General features: G+C 42.7%; 2 protein-coding genes across 4 annotated transcripts in view; one reads left to right on the forward strand and one right to left on the reverse strand.

Annotated features, from left to right (window-relative positions):
• The window catches only part of LOC140464662 (ubinuclein-1-like), an 81,313-nt gene extending 75,410 nt beyond the window's left edge, over positions 1-5,903 (reverse strand). For both annotated transcript variants that reach the window (XM_072560026.1, XM_072560025.1), the window contains exon 1: positions 5,330-5,903. In XM_072560026.1, the coding sequence (XP_072416127.1) occupies positions 5,330-5,596 (267 nt within the window). In that variant the 5' untranslated portion in view covers positions 5,597-5,903. The remainder of the gene's footprint in view (positions 1-5,329) is intronic.
• A 241-nt stretch (positions 5,904-6,144) lies between these two features.
• Positions 6,145-18,121, forward strand: part of glyr1 (glyoxylate reductase 1 homolog (Arabidopsis)) — a 37,395-nt gene continuing 25,418 nt past the window's right edge. Inside the window, exons 1-4 of one of the 2 annotated variants that reach the window (XM_072560028.1) lie at positions 6,145-6,245; positions 6,454-6,490; positions 9,296-9,375; positions 11,891-12,014. In XM_072560028.1, the coding sequence (XP_072416129.1) occupies positions 6,208-6,245; positions 6,454-6,490; positions 9,296-9,375; positions 11,891-12,014 (279 nt within the window). In that variant the 5' untranslated portion in view covers positions 6,145-6,207. The remainder of the gene's footprint in view (positions 6,246-6,453; positions 6,491-9,295; positions 9,376-11,890; positions 12,015-18,121) is intronic. The other variant, XM_072560029.1, reaches the window with a different exon arrangement.

Genomic DNA, 18,121 nt, shown 5'->3' on the forward strand with positions numbered 1-18,121 from the left:
GTAGCAACTCATCTGAATGTGCAGTACTTAATTCCAAGCTAACTCAGATAATATTGATAAAACCAGGATCAACAGGCTTAATCCATCTTCGGTCAAGATTAGAGTGGTGCTGGAAAAGTACAGCAGGTCAGGCAGCATCCAAGGAGCAGGAAAATCGAGGTTTCGGGCAAAAGCCCTTCATCAGGAATGAGACTTTTGCCCGAAACATCGATTTTCCTGCTCCTCGGATGCTGCCTGACTTGCTGTGCTTTTCCAGCACCACTCTAAACTTGACGGAAGATGGATTAAGATGGTGGAGAGATAAATGGGAGGGGGGGGTGGGACTGGGGAGAAGGAAGCCAAGACTACAATAGGTGGATGGAGGTGGGGATGAAGGTGATAGGTCAGAGAGGAGGGTGGAGCGGATAGTTGGGAAGGAAGATGGGCAGGTAGGACAGATCATGAGGATGGTGCTGAGCTGGCAGGTTGGAACTGGGGTAAGGGGGTGGGGGGGGAATTAGAGAAACTGGTGAAGCCCACATTGCTGCCCTGGGGTTGAAGTGTTCCGAGGCGCTCTTCCTCCAAGCATGGGATGGTGAGGGAATGGCCATGGAGGAGGCCCAAGACCTACATGTCCTCGGCAGAGTGGGAGGGGGAGTTGAAATGTTCAGCCACATGACGATGGGGTTGATTGGTGCACGTGTCCCAGAGATGTTCTCTAAAGTGCTCTGCAAGACGACATCCAGTCTCCTTAATGTAAAGGAGACTGCATCGGGAGCAACAGACACAATAAATGACATTGGTGGATATGCAGGTGAAACTTTGATGGATGCAGAAGGCTCCTTTGGGGCCTTTGATGGAGGCGAGGGGGAGGTGTCAGTGTAGGTTTTGCAATTCCTGTGTTGGCAGGGAAAGGTGCCAGGAGGGGAGGGTGGGTTGTTGGGGGGTATGGACCTGACAAGGTAGTCATGGAGGGAATGGTCTTTGTGGAAAGTGGATAGGGGTGGGGAGGGAAATTTATCCCTGGTGTGGGGTCTGTTTGTAGGGGGCGGACATGTTGGCGGATGATGCAGTTTATGCAGAGGTTGGTCGGGTGGAAGGTGAGGACTGGGTTTGGGGGAGGGGGTTATGTCCTTATTGCAGTTGGAGGGGTGGAGTTTGAAGGCGGAGGTGCGGGATGTGGATGAGATGCGTTGGAGAACATCTTCAACCATGTGGGAAGGGAAATTAAAGTCTTTAAAGAAGGATGCCATCTGGTGAGTTTTGTGGTAGAACAGGTCCCCCTGAAAGCAGATACGACGGAGTGGGAGGAATTGGGAATACGGAATAGCATTTTTGCAGGAGGTAGGGTGGGAAGAGATGTAATCGAGATAGCTGTGGGAGTCGGTGGGTTTGTAGAAAATGTCAGTGTTAAGTCGGTCGTCATTGATGGAGAAGGAGAGGTCCAGGAAGGGGAGGGAGATGTCAGAGATGGTCCGGGTGGAATGCATTGAAGTTGATTAAGTGGCGCCGATGCAGTCATAAATATAGCAGAGGAAAAAGGTGGGGAGTCATTCCAGTGTAACTACGGAAGATGGACTGTTCTACGTAGCCAAAGAGACAGGCATAGCTGGGTCCCATGCGGGTGCCCATGGCTACCCATTTCATCTGGAGGAAGTGGAAGGATTCGAAGGAGAAATTGTTAAGGGCGAGGACCAGTTCAGCCAAACGAATGTGTGTGTCATTGGAAGGGTACTGTTGGGGATGTCAGGAGGGGAAGAAATGGAGGGCTTGGAGGCCCTAGTCATGGCGGATGGAATTGTAGAGGGATTGGATGTCCATGGTGAAGATGAGGCGTTGGGGGGGCCTGGGGAAACTGAAGTCTTAGAGGAGGTGGAGGGCATGGGTGGTGTCTTGAACATATGTGGGAAGTTCCTGGACTGGGGGGAATAGAACAGTATTGAGTAGGTGGAGATGGGTTCAGTGGGGCAGGAGCAGACTGAGACAACGGGTCGGCCAGGGTGGTCAGGCTTGTGGATCTTGGGAAGGAGGTAGAATCGGGCGGTGTGGGGTTCCCAAACTATGAGGTTGGAAGCTGTGGGTGGGAGATCTCCTGAGGTGATGAGGTTGTGTATGGTCTGGAAGCTGATAGTTGGTTGATGGGGGAAATCATGGTCATGGCGGTAGGAGGAGGTGTCTTTGAGTTGGTGCCTGGCTTCAGCGGTATAGAGGTCAGTGCGCCAAACTACCACTGCATCCCTTTATCAGCTGGTTTGATGGTTGGGATTGGAGCAGAGGGAGTAGAGGGCTGCGCATTGTGAGGGTGAGAGGTTGGAATGGGGGAGGGGGGTAGACAGGTTGAGGCGGTTAATGTCTCAGCGGCAATTGGAAACGAAGAGGTCGAGGACAGGTAATAGGCCAGCATGGGGTGTCCAGGTGGATGGAGTGTGTTGGAGGCAGGTGAAGGGGTCCTCAGATGGTGGGTTGGAGTCATGATTAAAAAGGTAAGCTTGGAGGCAGAGACAGCGGAAGAAGTGTTCGACATCACGACACATATTGAATTTGCTGATGCGTGGACGGAGGGGGATAAAGGTATGGCCTTTGCTGAGAACTGATTGTTCGTCCTCGGTGAGGGAGAGGTCTGGGGGAATGATGAAAACTTGACAGTGCCAGGAGCTAGGACCTGGTGTGGGTGTGGAGCTGGTCCTTCTACCTATTCATATTTTTGGTTCTGATTATGTTTTTGTCAAATAGATGCTTAATTATTTTTTGAAACAAGAACAATCAGATGTCAACCATTCTATTAAAATAAACATGTATCCACAAAATGAGTTAATGCGAAGGGTCATCATTTCAATATAGTATTCCCACCAAAGTAATTTTGTTCTGCACCAGGTTGGTAATTAATACAAACTATAGTTTAAGGTAGACAATTTTGGGATTACAGTCAAAGATCTACTAGTCAAAGACCACCAATATTCATTCTCGGCCTTCAAGATGTATCTTAACTTTTAGTGAATCACTAATACAATGTACCCTGCATAAGTAACCGACAAAGTGAACACAGGTGAAGTGATATCTTTTGCTCTAAAATAGTAACTATACTTTGATAAGTAGGCTCAGCACAATGGAGACTGTTCCCATGAGAAAAGATGTGATCAATGTGGACTTTGACACCATAACTGTGTAAAATTATTACAGGAAGAGATAGAATAATTCAAAACAGACAGCTGGGGTTAAGAATAAGGAGTAAAGACGATATAGTGCAGCAATTTGGAGGAATGCATTCATTTACAGAATTGACAAAGTCTGAAATTCAATTCTCTAATTTAAGGTTGAAAGAAATTTTTGACAACATTTACTTCGATAGGCAAATGAAGCTGAAATAGAGCTGAAAGCAAATGAGAACAGTCTCAGTACAGGAGGGTAGAACTACACCCTCACATGGAGCATCGACACTTGATAAAGACTACTCAGCTGAACCAGTCAATTTCTAGTACTTTTGAATGAAAGGTCCAATTTGGAACTAATTCCATATGCAAAGAGCAGATAAGAGCTTGAACCAACAGCTATTTTATATGCTTTGTGCCAAATGCAATTGAGTCAGTGAGGTTGTGATGCACCTTTGAAAATTCACTTTTTGCAATGGGGATAAAAGTATTTAGAAAGGATTACATACTTTGCAATATGCAGCCTGAAAAAGATTTTGAACTATACATCCACATCATGTGCATTCAAAAATGGCTGTTAGTAAATAAAGGCAATTCATTGGTTAGGGACAATTAAAGGAGTGAGATAGTCCTTAAAATGAACATACACTTCAAAAGTGCCTCTGAAAAACACCATTAAAACATTCACATGGGTTTGCAACATGACAAATGAACAAAATCATTAAGCCAGATTGTAGAAGGAAATCTTAACAGAAGGAATGAAAACTTGCCCTACCGATTTTAGTTTGGAATGATGTAGTCTGAACATTGACTTATAAAATATTTGATATTATGTTTTGCTTAAATCACTTAAAATAAGACCCGAGCATTTCTATTTTAGACTCTAAAATTTATAGAGTAACTTCTGAAAAAGAAAGAAAAGCTTTATTATATTAATAATTCTTTAAAAGTGAGTTCAAAGCAACAATTCAAGAAAGCATAGAAGTCTTCACAACTGTGGAAACCTTGATTTCATCTTATTTGCTCAACAATTGTGTTTTGGTTATCACAGAATGCAATGTAAGAACACAGGGGATGTGTAATCATTGTTTCATCTCCCACCAATACTACAACAAATTCTGAGCCTTTATAGATTAAGTATCAATTGTTTACTTTATCATTTTACAGACAAAACTTATTCCTGGTTGAATGCTTTACAATGAAAATCACAACAGCTGATACTATAACTGGCACTGCTGCTCCACTTACACACTGTCTCTCTTTTTCTCTTTCCCACAAACACAAAAGTTCACTTCATTCAGGGCAACTATGGGATACAGGGTCAGGCTGCATACAAGTGACAATAGTACCAGTGTGACTTAGCAAGACTTTCAGGATAGCATGAACCAAGAGAAAGGCTCCCAGTCAGATCAAATAGGATTCTGTATTCCTACTCCAATTTTATTTCAGTGAGATGTCTTTTCATTCTTTGCTACTTTGCTTATCCAATACACAAACAGCTAGTTTCAAGATGTCAACATAGATTCAACAGACTGTTCAAGTCTTAGACCTGAATACAAGGCAATGTTGTAGCTTCCCAGACTCCATCATGAAAACTGTCTTTTGTCATGTGCAATCAAGTTTATTTCGTGTTCATGTTCATGTTGTTCTGAATTAGTTTAATGAGTTTTGAAAAATCTTGTGTGAAAACAAATCATTTGGAGAGCTAAATTTACATCTGACTCATGAATAACGAGGATATGAAAATAGTTAAATAGAGCACTACTAATACAGGACACAATCCTATTGTGTAATTTCCAGGTCGATTATTGCTTGAAACTTTCAGCGGCAGAATTAACAATTCATGGGCAGGTCTAACAACAGAAGACAGCAGTCGATTAGGTCACGTCAAGCACATCAGATGTGTGCAAAACCATCTATCCCTGTATCTAAAATATGACACCGAGCAGGATTAATGTATCGGTGCAAACTCAGAACTAAGTAGTAAAAGCTCAACTAATTTTGATGCCCGCGGCGATTGGCGAGAGTTTGTTTTTAAGTAACTATTTACCAGAACTGATTGCAAAAACACATGGTTAGATTATTTCCGTATTAAGTGTGACCGGGCGATGTTTTGGGGGGGGGGGGGCGTTGAGGGGATGGGGTGTATGAAGCGCATGTGTAAGTTTTTCAAGCCGCCCAGAGAGACAATGATCGCTCACCTTCCGCACTCGCATCAACTCGGGGTAGAAGAACTCGGGGCAACTCTTCTCGCTCGACTCAAAGAGAGCCAGCGTGTGGCGGGAGGTGACGGCCGCGATTTCCCCCTTCAGCACCACCACTGCCGTCGCCTCCTCGCCCCCTCCCTCCTCCTCTTCATCATCCTCCTCCTCCGCCGCCGCGACCTCCTCCTTGTCTTCTTTCTTCTTCTTCAGGAGAGGAGCCGACACGGGCAGGGTAGTCAGGGACACTCGTCGCGGTTCGGCCATGTTGCGAGTCGCGCGGGACCTGCTCGCTCGGCCGCTCTTTATATTCTGTTTTGTGTGTGTGTGTCAACACCTTCCCAAACCTTCCGTTTGTGTCGGCGGTGTTTTAAAACAAATAACAGAAACGGGGTGAAGAGGAGGAGGAAGAAGAAGAAGAAGTGGGGAGAGGGTGGTGGTAGCGGCGGAGGACTAGAAGACGGACAATCACAATCCCTTCAACAGCAACAAAAACAAACCCGACAAAACTTCGGCCGCCGCCATCTTTCCGAGCTAATGCGCACGCGCACATCACCGCAAGCAGGGGAGGAGGCGGGGCTAATCCTGTTTTCGAATGCCCCCCCCCTTCCAACCGACGTTGAATATTTTTTCCCCTCCCTTTCTTTTTCTCTACCACTCCCCCTCAATCAGGAATTCAATCTCGTTCATTTCTGGAAAATTGTTGGACTGTTAAAAAATACACATTGAGGTGAAAGGAACAAACGTGGGCGGTTGTTGACCTTTAACCCGCGGGTGTCACGTGACGCGGTGGGAGGGTGGTTGGTAGTGGTCGGGAGAGAGGCTGCTGCCGCTACCGGGAGGGGGGTGGGGGAGATGGACGAACTCCTCTGAGGAAGATGGCGGCTGTCAGCTTACGGGTGGGAGATCTGGTCTGGTAAGCGGCAACGGCGGCGTCGGATCGCCCTCCTGGCGTTTGCTTCGGACGCGATCGTCCCGGCAATCTGCGGGCCCGCCGCTGTCATCGAGTGTCGGGTTTTAATTTTTTTTTATTTTGTTTTTAACTACCACCTCACCTCTCTTCCCGGGGGGGGAGAGAAATCGCTTATGCCTTTTTTTATTTTTGTCCCTCTCTTTTCTTTCAGGGGCAAATTGGGTCGGTATCCGCCCTGGCCAGGAAAGGTAAGTCAGAAACGCAACGTTTATATGTTTTCTTTCTCCCCGCTTCTCCACCACCTTCCTTGGTTTCCCCCCCCCCCCCCCCCCTTTTGCCTGTCTTATGGAATGCAAGCAGCCAGTTTTGTGGATGAGGATCACTGGGGCGGGACGGGGACGGGGAGGGATCCGGACGGAAGATCCCGAGGCCAACCCCGCCAGCCTTTCCACGCTTTCTCGAGAAGGAGGCGATCGAGCTCGTTTTCCACGGTGGGGCTACTTTCCACTTTTGTGCTCGTGGCTTTAGAGCAATTGTCTGCTCCTGAAGCACCGTTTCCACTCTGATCGGTGTTCCCTGTTAAAGTTGCTATCGGAAAGCAGTCGCTTTTGAAAACGAACGGCTTGAGTTTGAAGAGCTGATCCGCCCAGGTGTGGATCTGCATCCACATTTTGAAAGCAACTTCCACGGAAAGAGTTACACCCCATGGTTTCAAATCTAGTGCTCCACCTTCTTTTGGTGGACAGGGTTTTTCATTGTTTTCCCTATGTTGAACAAAACATACACTTTTTTATTCCTTGTATTCAGTGAATGATGTTAGTATTTTTAATAACGTTTAAATTAGACCTTTGAGCCTGTGAAGGTTAATGAGATGATCAGCTGATCCTAGAAATTAATGGCAAAAGTATGCTGAACTGATGACTGAGCAGTTTTTGATGCACTGCCACATTGCTTGAAGTAGGGTTATTGCATGACATTCAGGCCATTAGTCAATATTTGTTGTCAAAAATGCTTCTTTGTGAAATTCTTTGGAACTGATGACCAGTAAGTCATTTATTCTTAAACACACTTAGAAAGGCATAGTTCACAGATATTTACAAAGATTGTTTCATAAAACATTTTTGTTGTGTTTTGCTGTAATGGATGGAACAATCTAGCTACAATCTCACAAGTAACTTTGCAATTATTTTCTTACTTCTTCCATGATATTGTTCTTTTTTGACACTTCCTATTCAATCTTACATCAGTTAATAGTTCTTAGCAGAATTAGGTGCCAAGTAGGCTATTCAGCCCCTTGAAATATATTATGCTATTCAGTTATATAACTGCTGATCCGTACCTCAACTCCATTCACTTGTTTTTCATTTCTTATCCTAAAACCCTTCCAAACAAATATAAAGTTGCTGGATGCTAAAATGGGCATCAGAAATCCAAGAAGTTCTGGAACATCATTTGGCTTCAGGTGTAGATCAGAAATCTGGAGGGAGTTCTTCTAGTTCTTTTTGTCAATTGGCATCAAATTGTACCAGGTATGAACTGGCAAGACAGCATCAAAATGTAACAGGCTTCTAAACAGCTAGAGGTATTGTCTTTCAATCCCAGATTTATTAATCAGATTTAAATTTCACCAGCTTCCTTGGTGGGATTGAGGTTCTCCTCCAGAGCATTAGTTTGAACCTCTGGATTAGTAGATCAGGGACATTGCAGTCATCCTGTGACTTCACCCTATCTATTGACAGATATTGAAGTCAAATAAATAATTACTTAAATAGAAACTGACTTTTAAAATAACTGGAAGGCAAAGAATTGCCTCATGGGAACAAATTCAATAGTTAAGAACGAAGATTGGTGCTTTCTGTGTGACAGTGCTTTCTGTGTAAGAAAAATTGAAAGTAGATGCTTAAAACTCTGCAGCTTTTGAAATACCTATCTCAATAAAACATTTAAAATTTTATTTTCTAAGGCTGCTTTACCCTAGATTCTGACCTGTTTGTGATTGGAATAAAAAGTGGCTACTTTTATTTGTGTCTCTATCCCGTGTAAGTGTTTTTGTGAGAGAGCAATTTGGCAATTTATTACAATTTATTAGACAAATCTGTCTGTAGTACGGCTCATTCCTGAAGAAGGGCTGATGCCCGAAACGTCGATTCTCCTGTTCCTTGGATGCTGCCTGACCTGCTGCTTTTTTCCAGCAACACATTTTCAGCTGCCTTCCTAGGTAACCCTACTAAGTAGGAGGATCAGCTTTACCAGCCAATGGCAAGCAAGATAACATGGTTTGTGAGAGCAGGAGACTAAATATTAGTTATGGAGTGCTGAATGCATGTAATTACATTACCTGCTCATTATATACTGATACTCTGGAAAGTTGCTTAGTGGCTAATGTGCGATTTCACCTAATTCTGATTTGTTGAATAGAATCATATAAGAAACTTTACACTGTATAGTATTTGAAAATGTCATAACCTTTGAATCCATCAAAGTAGGTGATTAGTTTTTAAAAAACTGGAAATTTAAAAAAAAAAATATTACATTTGAACATATCAGCAACTTCAATTAAATCATTCCAAAATGGCTTGTTGCTTAATATGAAACAGCTCTTTTGCAGTCAGTGGTGTACTCCACTTACCGGAATGGATCAGCTCCAACAACATGTGGGTACTGCACAGTGGTCGAAGTGCATACCGCCTATAAGATGCATGGCAGCAATTCACCAAGGCTTCTATGACAACACCTTGCAAGGACAAAGGCAGTAAATATATGCAGTCACCACTATCTGCAAGTTCCTTTCTAAGCCAAGAGCCATCCTGATTTGGAATTATGTTGCTGTTCCTACAATGTCGTCGTATCAAATTCCTGGAACTTCCTAACAACACTGGGTGTCCCTTCAATGGAGATCAGCCATTTACTGACCTGATTATTAGAAGCTATTGCAGTGACTGCCATTCTGGATCTGAAAAGTTATGATTAGCTGTTTTTTTTTCCTCTGTTGACAAACTTTGATTCTTATTTATGACCAATTTAACTTGGTTTCAATTTTTTTGTGTTGTAAGATTGTTCATCCACCCAAAGATCTCAAGAAACCACGTGGGAAAAAATGCTTCTTTGTGAAATTCTTTGGAACTGAAGACCAGTAAGTCATTTATTTTTAAACACACTTAGAAAGGCATAGTTCACAGATAAATAACAAAGATTGTTTCATAAAACATTTTTGTTGTGTTATGCTGTAATGGATGGAACAATCTAGCTACAATCTCACAAGTAACTTTGCAATTATTTTCTTTCTTCTTCCATGATATTGTTCTTTTTTTTTTGACACTTCCTATTCAATCTTACATCAGTTAACAGTTCTTGGCAACAATCCAAGATACAATAGTGAGAAGTAGGCTATTCAGCCCCTTGAAATATATTATGCTATTCAGTTATATAACTGCTGATCCGTACCTCAACTCCATTCACTTGTTTTTCATTTCTTATCCTAAAGCCCTTCTAAACAAATATCAATGTGTTGAATTTTTCAGTTGTTCACAGCTTTCTGAGGAAATGTGTTCCAGATTTCTTCTACCTGTTCGATTTAAAAATGCTACCTGGCATCATCCAAAGCAGCCTTTAAAGTTTGATGTTATGCCCACTTGTTCTGAACCCTCGGAGAGGAAATAATTTTTTTTTCTATAGTCCATCAAGTCCTTTAACCATCTCAGAAACCTCAACAGTTCTCCTTTCCTTAACTGCAATCTCTACCACTTTCAAAATTGCTGCTAATACATCCTAATCCAAAAGTGCAACTAGCTTAAGGATAAGTACTTGAAAGTGTTATTGCCAGTAACTTTGTATCCAACCTATACCTTAACTCTGTTTGAATCTTTCCAGTTTTTGCATATGACACCAAGGCTTCAGTCCTAAAAGACATCCAAAATGACTGATGGTGCTCACTCACTTTTACCACCTTTCCTAGCATCTGATGAGTTTCACAATGATGCTGAGCTCCATTACACATTCATTTTGTAGCTGTATGGGATTGTGTGTTTGTACCCTTCACTCTTAGGCCCTAGCTAGCCCATCTTCAGCAATCTCTTTGCATTCTTTCCCCACGATTGCCCTCCAGCAATCACCCCTGGGCCTATTCTTGTTCGTCACTGTGATACTACGTGGGTAACATCAGCCACTGGATAACTTTCTTTCTGTGCACTCCCAAACCTGAGCTTTTCCTCTCTCTACTTCTTTTTGTCCTGATCATAGACAGATGACAAATTCCACCGTTCAGTTTCAGAAAAGTCAAAGCCATTGCTCTGCTTTAGAACCTAACTGTTCTGAAGTTAATTGGGTGTTGCTCACTTAGAAGACCAAATAAATCTTTTACATGTGCTGTCTAATACTGTGCTGAGTTTGAAATCCTGGCATCCTGTCCATTGCAGAAACTGTCTGTTTTCGTTTTCATACATTGCCTGGTTTGCCATAAAATCCGTTAGCCAGTTTTTTTTATTGCAGTGCTCTTTGTGTTACTTTTTGTGTTGCTCTTGGATTTATGTAATGAAGGTACTAAAAGTAGTTGATCTTATTTATTTATTTTCACCTTCTGATGTGAGAAGCTGAGTTATAGATGACTTGTTTTCCTGGTCATTCATGGGAGAAGTGTAACCAATTTAGATTTGAGTCTTGCAGTACAGCTGTTGAAATACTTAAAACAATCCTTACTTTCCATTTAACACAAGCTGGATTCCTGCTCTCCCTTGCAGTTCGTAGGGAATGCATGTTTCCAATGAATGCCAAGAAAGATGGAATTAAAGGATCCATCAATAAGATGCTCTGTTGGCATAGATCAATCTTCAGGATTCTGGTTACTAATTGGAGGTGCCATGTATTCTTAACATTTAGTACCTATCAGGTATATAGCATGATGCTCGTACATTGAACTGTAAGATTGCCAATATTGTATAAGTAGAACAGATGGCTCTTTTCTAACACTGCCTCTGGAAAGTGAAGATCTTGAAGGTGTGATACTTCTAATTAGTGTGAAAAATGTAACAATTTGCTTAATGAAAGAGAAAGCATGCTGTATCTTTAATCTTTTAAACCATGTGCAGATCCAGTAATGTCTTGGTCGGTTTTGCTCGTTTTCAATTTACATTCTGTTATGACACTTACACTGTTAATCTAATGTTAAGTTTTACAGTAATAACCACAAAACGCTAAGTTGTTGTACTGTAATTGCTCTGCAATATTAAAAGCAAATGTTGTGTTAAATGTAAAGACGACCTGACAAAGGGGTGACAGAATGCGAAAGTAATGTATCACGACAGAAACTTTGCAAGCATGTTTCCTCAAAGTAGCTGATCGCACATAGCACAAGTAGAAAATTTCAGAAATTACAATGTGTACATTTCTTTTCATAGTTGATTGCATATTATTAATGTACTACCAAATTTCGCATGGCACCGAAGGTATTTTATGGTTAGATATGTCATGAAGGTAGTCGAGCAATGTAATCAAGGTGCATACTATTGTGTACATTTTGCTTTAAAAGTGCTCAGTCAAACGAGCAGTAACTGAGGCTTTTGACATGATTTTGTTTTTGAAGGCATAAAAGTTGAATTTAAACAAAATGATTCTGGAGATTGACTGACTAATGGCATTATGTTTTGTTACAGTGCATGGATCAAAGTAGACCAACTTAAATCCTATCACCTTTACAAGGAGGAAATGATAAAATCTACTAAAGGGAAACGTTTCCAACAGGCAGTGGATGCGGTTGAGGAATTTATTAAATCAAAGGTAAGCTGCACCATCAGCCAATGGACCAAAAACAATGACAAGAATAACAGATCAGAGTTTCATACTAAAGTGTATTTTAACTAGTTTGAGCATAAAGCTCACTTGCGTTCTAGCATCATAGCAGTTAGTTTTGTTCTAGAATTGAATTCTTGGCTGGTATTGGCTCTGCAGTGATTGGGGTGGTGTTAATTCTGCATTGTAACAATCTTAATAGCTTCAGAAATTTTATTCCAAAAACAAAACCTGTAAGTAAATTGGAAATGTGATTTTAAACGCACTGACATTATGCAGACATCTCCCTATAAGACACAAGACCACAAACAGGCCATTCAGTCCATCAAGTCTGCTCCATTACTCCATTCCATCACGACTGATTGGATGATCCATAACTCTGCGTTTTCCCTATCAGCCTTCATTCCCTTTTATGATTAAAAATCTGTCTAACCTGGTCTTGTATATACTTTTGACAGTCCTTTGTGGCAAAGAATTCCACTGATTCACCATCCTTAGAGAATAAATTCCTCCACATCTGTCTTAAATGTGCAACTGCTTATTTGGAGATTAAGGATGCTTCTCGTTCTTCTAAATTCCAATAAGTACTCAACCTTTCCTCCTAAAACAATCCCTCCATAACCAGGGTCAGTTTAGTGAACCTTCTCCAGGCTGGCTCCAATACTTGTATATCTTTCCTTTAAATATGGGGATCAAAGCTGTTCTCTGTATCCTAACTGAGGGCTGACAAATGACTTGTACAGTTTTAGCAAAGCCGCTGTACTTTTATACTCTCTTCCCTTTGAACAAACGCCAAAATTTCGGTTGCCTTCCCTATTACCTGCTGAACTTAGCGATGCTAGTTTTTATGATTCTTGCATGAGGACATCTCAATGCCTCTGTTCTGTGGCAAATAATATTCAGATTATCTTCCTGCCAAAGTGCTTAATTTCTCAGTTCCTCACTACATTTCATCTGCCACGTTTTTGCTCACTCACTTAACTTCTCATGAGGGATTTAATAAATGAAATGAATAACGAACTTTCTCGAAATATTGGGCATGATCGAAATTGCTGTGTTTGTTCCCTGCTCCAAACTCCATTTTCCTAGCTTCTGACCTCACATCCTGTCCTTGGCAACATATTGAAAGTGAGTAGCTATGGCATCATATTTGATCCTGAGATGAGCTTCCATCTTCATTCATGCCATCTGTAAGGCCATCTTTTCTACCTCCGTAACAATGCTCTGGGAATACAGGTTCAAATCCCATCACAGCAGCTGGCAAATTTTAAATACAATTAACAAACTTGGAATTGAAAGCCACTCTCCTCAAGGTGACAATGAAACTCATTTCATGTCATAAAGTCCCATCTGGTTTACTAATACTAAATCTGGTGTTGCCTTGTCTGTGCATGTGAGTCCAGACCCCAAGCAATTTGCTTGACTCTTAACTACAACACTTAGCAGCCCACTCAGTTCAAGAACAGTTCGGGATGGTGAACAAATACTGGCGTCATCAGCAATGAGCTGAAAAATGTGTTGCTGGAAAAGCGCAGCAGGTCAGGCAGCGTCCAAGGAGCAGGAGAATCGATGTTTTAGGCAAAAGCCCTTCTTCAGGCTAAGATAAAAGGTAGGGAGGAGGGACTTGGGGGAGGGGCGTTGGGGATGCGATAGGTGGAAGGAGGTTAAGGTGAGGGTGATAGGCCGGAGAGGGGGTGGGGGTGGAGAGATTGGGAAGAAGATTGCAGGTCAAGAAGGCGGTGCTGAGTCTGAGGGCTGGGACTGAGATAAGGTGGGGGGAGGGGAAATGAGAAAGCTGGAGAAATCTGCATTCATCCCTTGTGGTTGGGGGGTTCCTAGGCGGAAGATGAGGTGCTCTTCCTCCAGGCGTCATGTTGCCATGGTCTGGCGATGGAGGAGGCCAAGGACCTGCATGTCCTTGGTGGAGTGGGAGGGGGAGTTAGTGTTCAGCCACAGGGCGGTTGGGTTGGTTGGTGCGGGTGTCCCAGAGATGTTCCCTGAAACGTTCCGCAAGTAGGCGGCCTGTCTCCCCAATGTAGAGTAGGCCACAGTGGATGCAGTAAATGATGTGTGTGGAGGTGCAGGTGAATTTGTGATGGATATGGAAGGATCCCTTGGGGCGTTGGAGGGAAGTGAGGGGGGAGGTGTGGGCGCAAGTTTTGCATTTCTTGCGGTTGCAGGGGAGGTTGCCGGGTGTGGAGGTTGGGTTGGTGGGAGGTGTGGACCTGATGAGGGAGTCGCGGAGGGAGTGGTCTTTCCGGAACGCTGATAGGGGAGGGGAGGGAAATATATCCTTGGTGGTGGGGTCTGTTTGGAGGTGGCAGAAATGAAGAAGAATGGTACGATGTATCTGGAGGTTGGTGGGGTGGTAGGTGAGGACCAGTGGGGTTCTGTCCTGGTGACGATTGGAGGGGCGGGGTTCAAGGGCGGAGGAGCGGGAAGTGGAGGAGATCTGGTGGAGAGCATAGTCAACCACGTCGGAGGGGAAATTGTGGTCTTTGAAGAAGGAGGCCATCTGGGTTGTTCGGTATTGGAATTGGTCCTCCTGGGAGCAGATGAGGCGGAGGCGAAGGCGAAGGAATTGGGAATGTGGGATGGCATTTTTACAGGGGGCAGGGTGGGAGGAGGTGTAATCTAGGTAGCTGTGGGAGTCGGTCGGTTTATAGTGAATGTCCGTGTTGAGTCGGTCGCCCGAGATAGAAATGGAGAGGTCTAGGAAGGGGAGGGAGGAGTCTGAGACGGTCCAGGTAAATTTGAGGTCTGGGTGGAAGATGTTGGTAAAGTGGATGAACTGTTCAACCTCCACATGGGAGCACGAGGTAGCGCCGATACAGTCATCGATGTAGCGGAGGAAAAGGTGGGGGGTGGTGCCAGTGTAGCTGCGGAAGATGGACTGTTCCGCATATCCTACGAAGAGGCAGGCATAGCTGGGGTCAGTGTGGGTGCCCATGGCTACTCATTTGGTTTGGAGGAAATGGGAGGATTGGAAAGCGAAGTTGTTCAGAGTGAGGACCAGTTCAGTCAGTCGAAGGAGGGTGTCAGTGGAAGGGTATTGGTTGGGTCGGTAGGAAAGGAAGAAGCGGAGGGCTTTGAGGCCTTCGTGATGGGGGATGGAGGTGTATAGGGACTGGATGTCCATGGTGAAGATAAGGCGTTGAGGGCCGGGGAAGCGAAAATCCTGGAGGAGGTGGAGGGCATGGGTGGTGTCCTGAACGTCGGTGGGGAGTTCTTAGACTAAGGGGAACAGGACCGTGTCGAGGTCTGCAGAGATGAGTTCGGTGGGGTAGGAGCAGGCTGAGACAATGGGTCGACCGGGGCAGTCAGGATTGTGGATTTTGGGCAGGAGCTAGAAACAGGCGGTGCGGGGTTTTGGGACGATGAGGTTGGAGGCGGTGGATGGGAGATCCCCTGAGGTGATGAAGTTATGGATGGTCTGGAAGATGATGATTTGGTGGTGGGGGGTGGGGTGTGGTCAATGGGTCAGTAGGAGGAGGTGTCCACGAGCTGGCGTTTAGCCTCAGCAATGTAAAGATCGGTGCGCCAAACTACCAACGCGCCTCCCTTGTCTGCTAGTTTGATAGTGAGGTTGGGGTTGGAGTGGAGGGCTGTACGTTGCGAGGGTGAGAGGTTGGAGTGGGTAATGGGGTGGACAGGTTGAGGCGGTTAAGGTCATCAGCAATACCTACATCCAATGAAAGAATAAAAACTGTTTCAAATTGACAGTGAAGTCAAAATAGGTTTAACGATGTACTTAATAAATTTGTGCAAGGACAGTTATTGTAATGGATAATTATGGTGACATGTTTGGAGCAAATGAGCTTTGAAGATCTGCTGTTTAAAGATTAATTGTGATACATAGTAATGTAATGCTAATTGAATCATTTATCAATGTCTTGATGTTTCTCTTATACTGATCTTTTATAGTTGATAAATAGGAGAATTATAGGTACGAGCCATCTATCTGAAGGTTGTTGGAGACCAGGTTTACTGCAGTTGAGGATGGCAAATAGTTGCACAAATTTTTCTGCAGTACTTAAAGAAAATGTCGGCACTGGTACATATATTGGAAAATTTGTGAAAAGTTCATGAAAAATTAACATAGTCTCTTTCTGTGATGTTAGACATTTGGAATAAATATGAGATGTAGGCCTGTAATGAAATTGGTTTAGAGGGCCGATGCATGATGTTGGACTATACTGATGTTAGTGTCTTCAATCCAAATTTTCATCCTGTTTATTATAAATTCCTGTCTATATTTGTGTGTAAGTTCGTCAAAGTAATTACATCCTGCTGCCAAATGTAAGGCTGTTGTGTTCATGCTAGATGGAGTATGTAATTACAGAATGACAAGTTTAGGTGGACAGTTTTCATTATAAATGAGAATGTGAGAATTTATAATGTGAAAATTTGACAGCTAGGCTCTGATGCATGATTTTAATATATTACTAATTACACAAAGAGTATTATTCTCTTGTCTCTCTCCTTTGTCTTTGCCTTGCTGCTCTTATCTCTTCGTTGTCCCGCTGCTGCTCTGCTCTTCTATTTTTCCTGTATCTATATTTTCTTTCTTTAGGATGCTATGATTTGGTGTGACTTGAAAAGAGCTGTTACGAATACCTAATCTCTGCTTTTAGGTGTAGAACTGCATAGAAATACGACCCCTCAACCATTCCTTTCTCCCATTCCCTTGTGCTTCACCCCTTCCAATCATCGATTGTACTCGTCACTGTCACTGTCACTGTCTTGACTTTGCCTCTGAGCTTGCTGTTCCCACTGCTGTTCAATTCATTGACTTCCCTTTTCCCTTCTGTTTCCCTCAGGCTTTGTTTACACTTAAAATTCCATTTTTTTAAAAAATATAAAGTACACCAGAAAGGAAACTGATTTTCCAGTTCTGTCTCATGGGTATTAGAAATTAGAAGCTTTTTGTCACAGCTGTACATGATCAGCATTGTCTTTCTGTCAAAATGATACCAATGGGACCACAGTGGCTGCAAGATTGTTGTCTGATAACTCACACCTGCGTGTCTGACTTCTTTGTGTCAGATCACATCAGTGTTGCACATTTGGTTGATAAATCTTCCAGTAATGTGAACATTAAGAATGATTTATCTATAAACCATTCTCTTCTATTTATTCACTCAAACATATAATTTCAACCTCTTGCACGTCCTCAATTTTAATTGCTCCACCAATGGTGGCTTTGCCTTCATTTGCCAGGGCTCGAAGCCTGAGGCCCGTACCCTCACTTTGCTCCTTTGAGTTATTCGTTGAAATTGGTTATCTGTGATAATATTTTGTTATTTGGTGATCAAATCCTGTTTTATAATGTAATGATCATCTAGAGATGTTTAATGTACCGTGTAATTACAAGTTAAACTGCTGTGCTTCACATTTTTAGTCTGTTTATTATTTTTATTGCGTTGTTTCCTTAGGGTTATTATATTCCCTTCGCTTAGCATTAATGTTTCATTTTAGTTTTTAAAAAAGTGGCGATTTCTTAAAATTGGAACTTTTTCTGGACACTTTCTTGCATCCCGCACCACAAAACAAGCCTGTAAATGATTCCTTCCTCCTTTAATGGGCTGTGACATGACTTTATACACATTGCTTAGGGAATGATTAGAATTGAATCACTAATTAGTTTGTTAGATTAAGATGAAGCTCATCATTTTCTCCTAGCCTTTAGGTAAGGGCATGATAAATGATATATTCATAGTATAACTTTAGCTGTAAACCCTAAATTGTGATTTTTTTTTTGTTTGAATAAAGCAATAAGATGTCAATATAACAAATTTTGCTTCTCAACTGATCATTGGAAAATCAATGTGAATATATGTTTAAAAGTGAACTCTTGATAACTCTTTATGCTAGGCTTGGTCCGATTTCTAGATAAAAATTGACATAAAATTCATATAACCAAGTTGGAATTTCAGCCTGTGTATGTCTCGTGGCTCTGGAGAGCTGGGAGAGGACAACCAGAAATGTACCTCATTAGAATTTCAATGCTAAGATGTGAGAAATCAAATGACTCCTCATTATCAAACCAAGCTGATCAAAAGGAAGCGATTTCCTAAATGTCAGCCACATACAAG

The sequence above is a fragment of the Chiloscyllium punctatum genome, chromosome 40, assembly GCF_047496795.1.
Source record: "Chiloscyllium punctatum isolate Juve2018m chromosome 40, sChiPun1.3, whole genome shotgun sequence".
Lineage (NCBI taxonomy): Eukaryota > Metazoa > Chordata > Chondrichthyes > Orectolobiformes > Hemiscylliidae > Chiloscyllium > Chiloscyllium punctatum.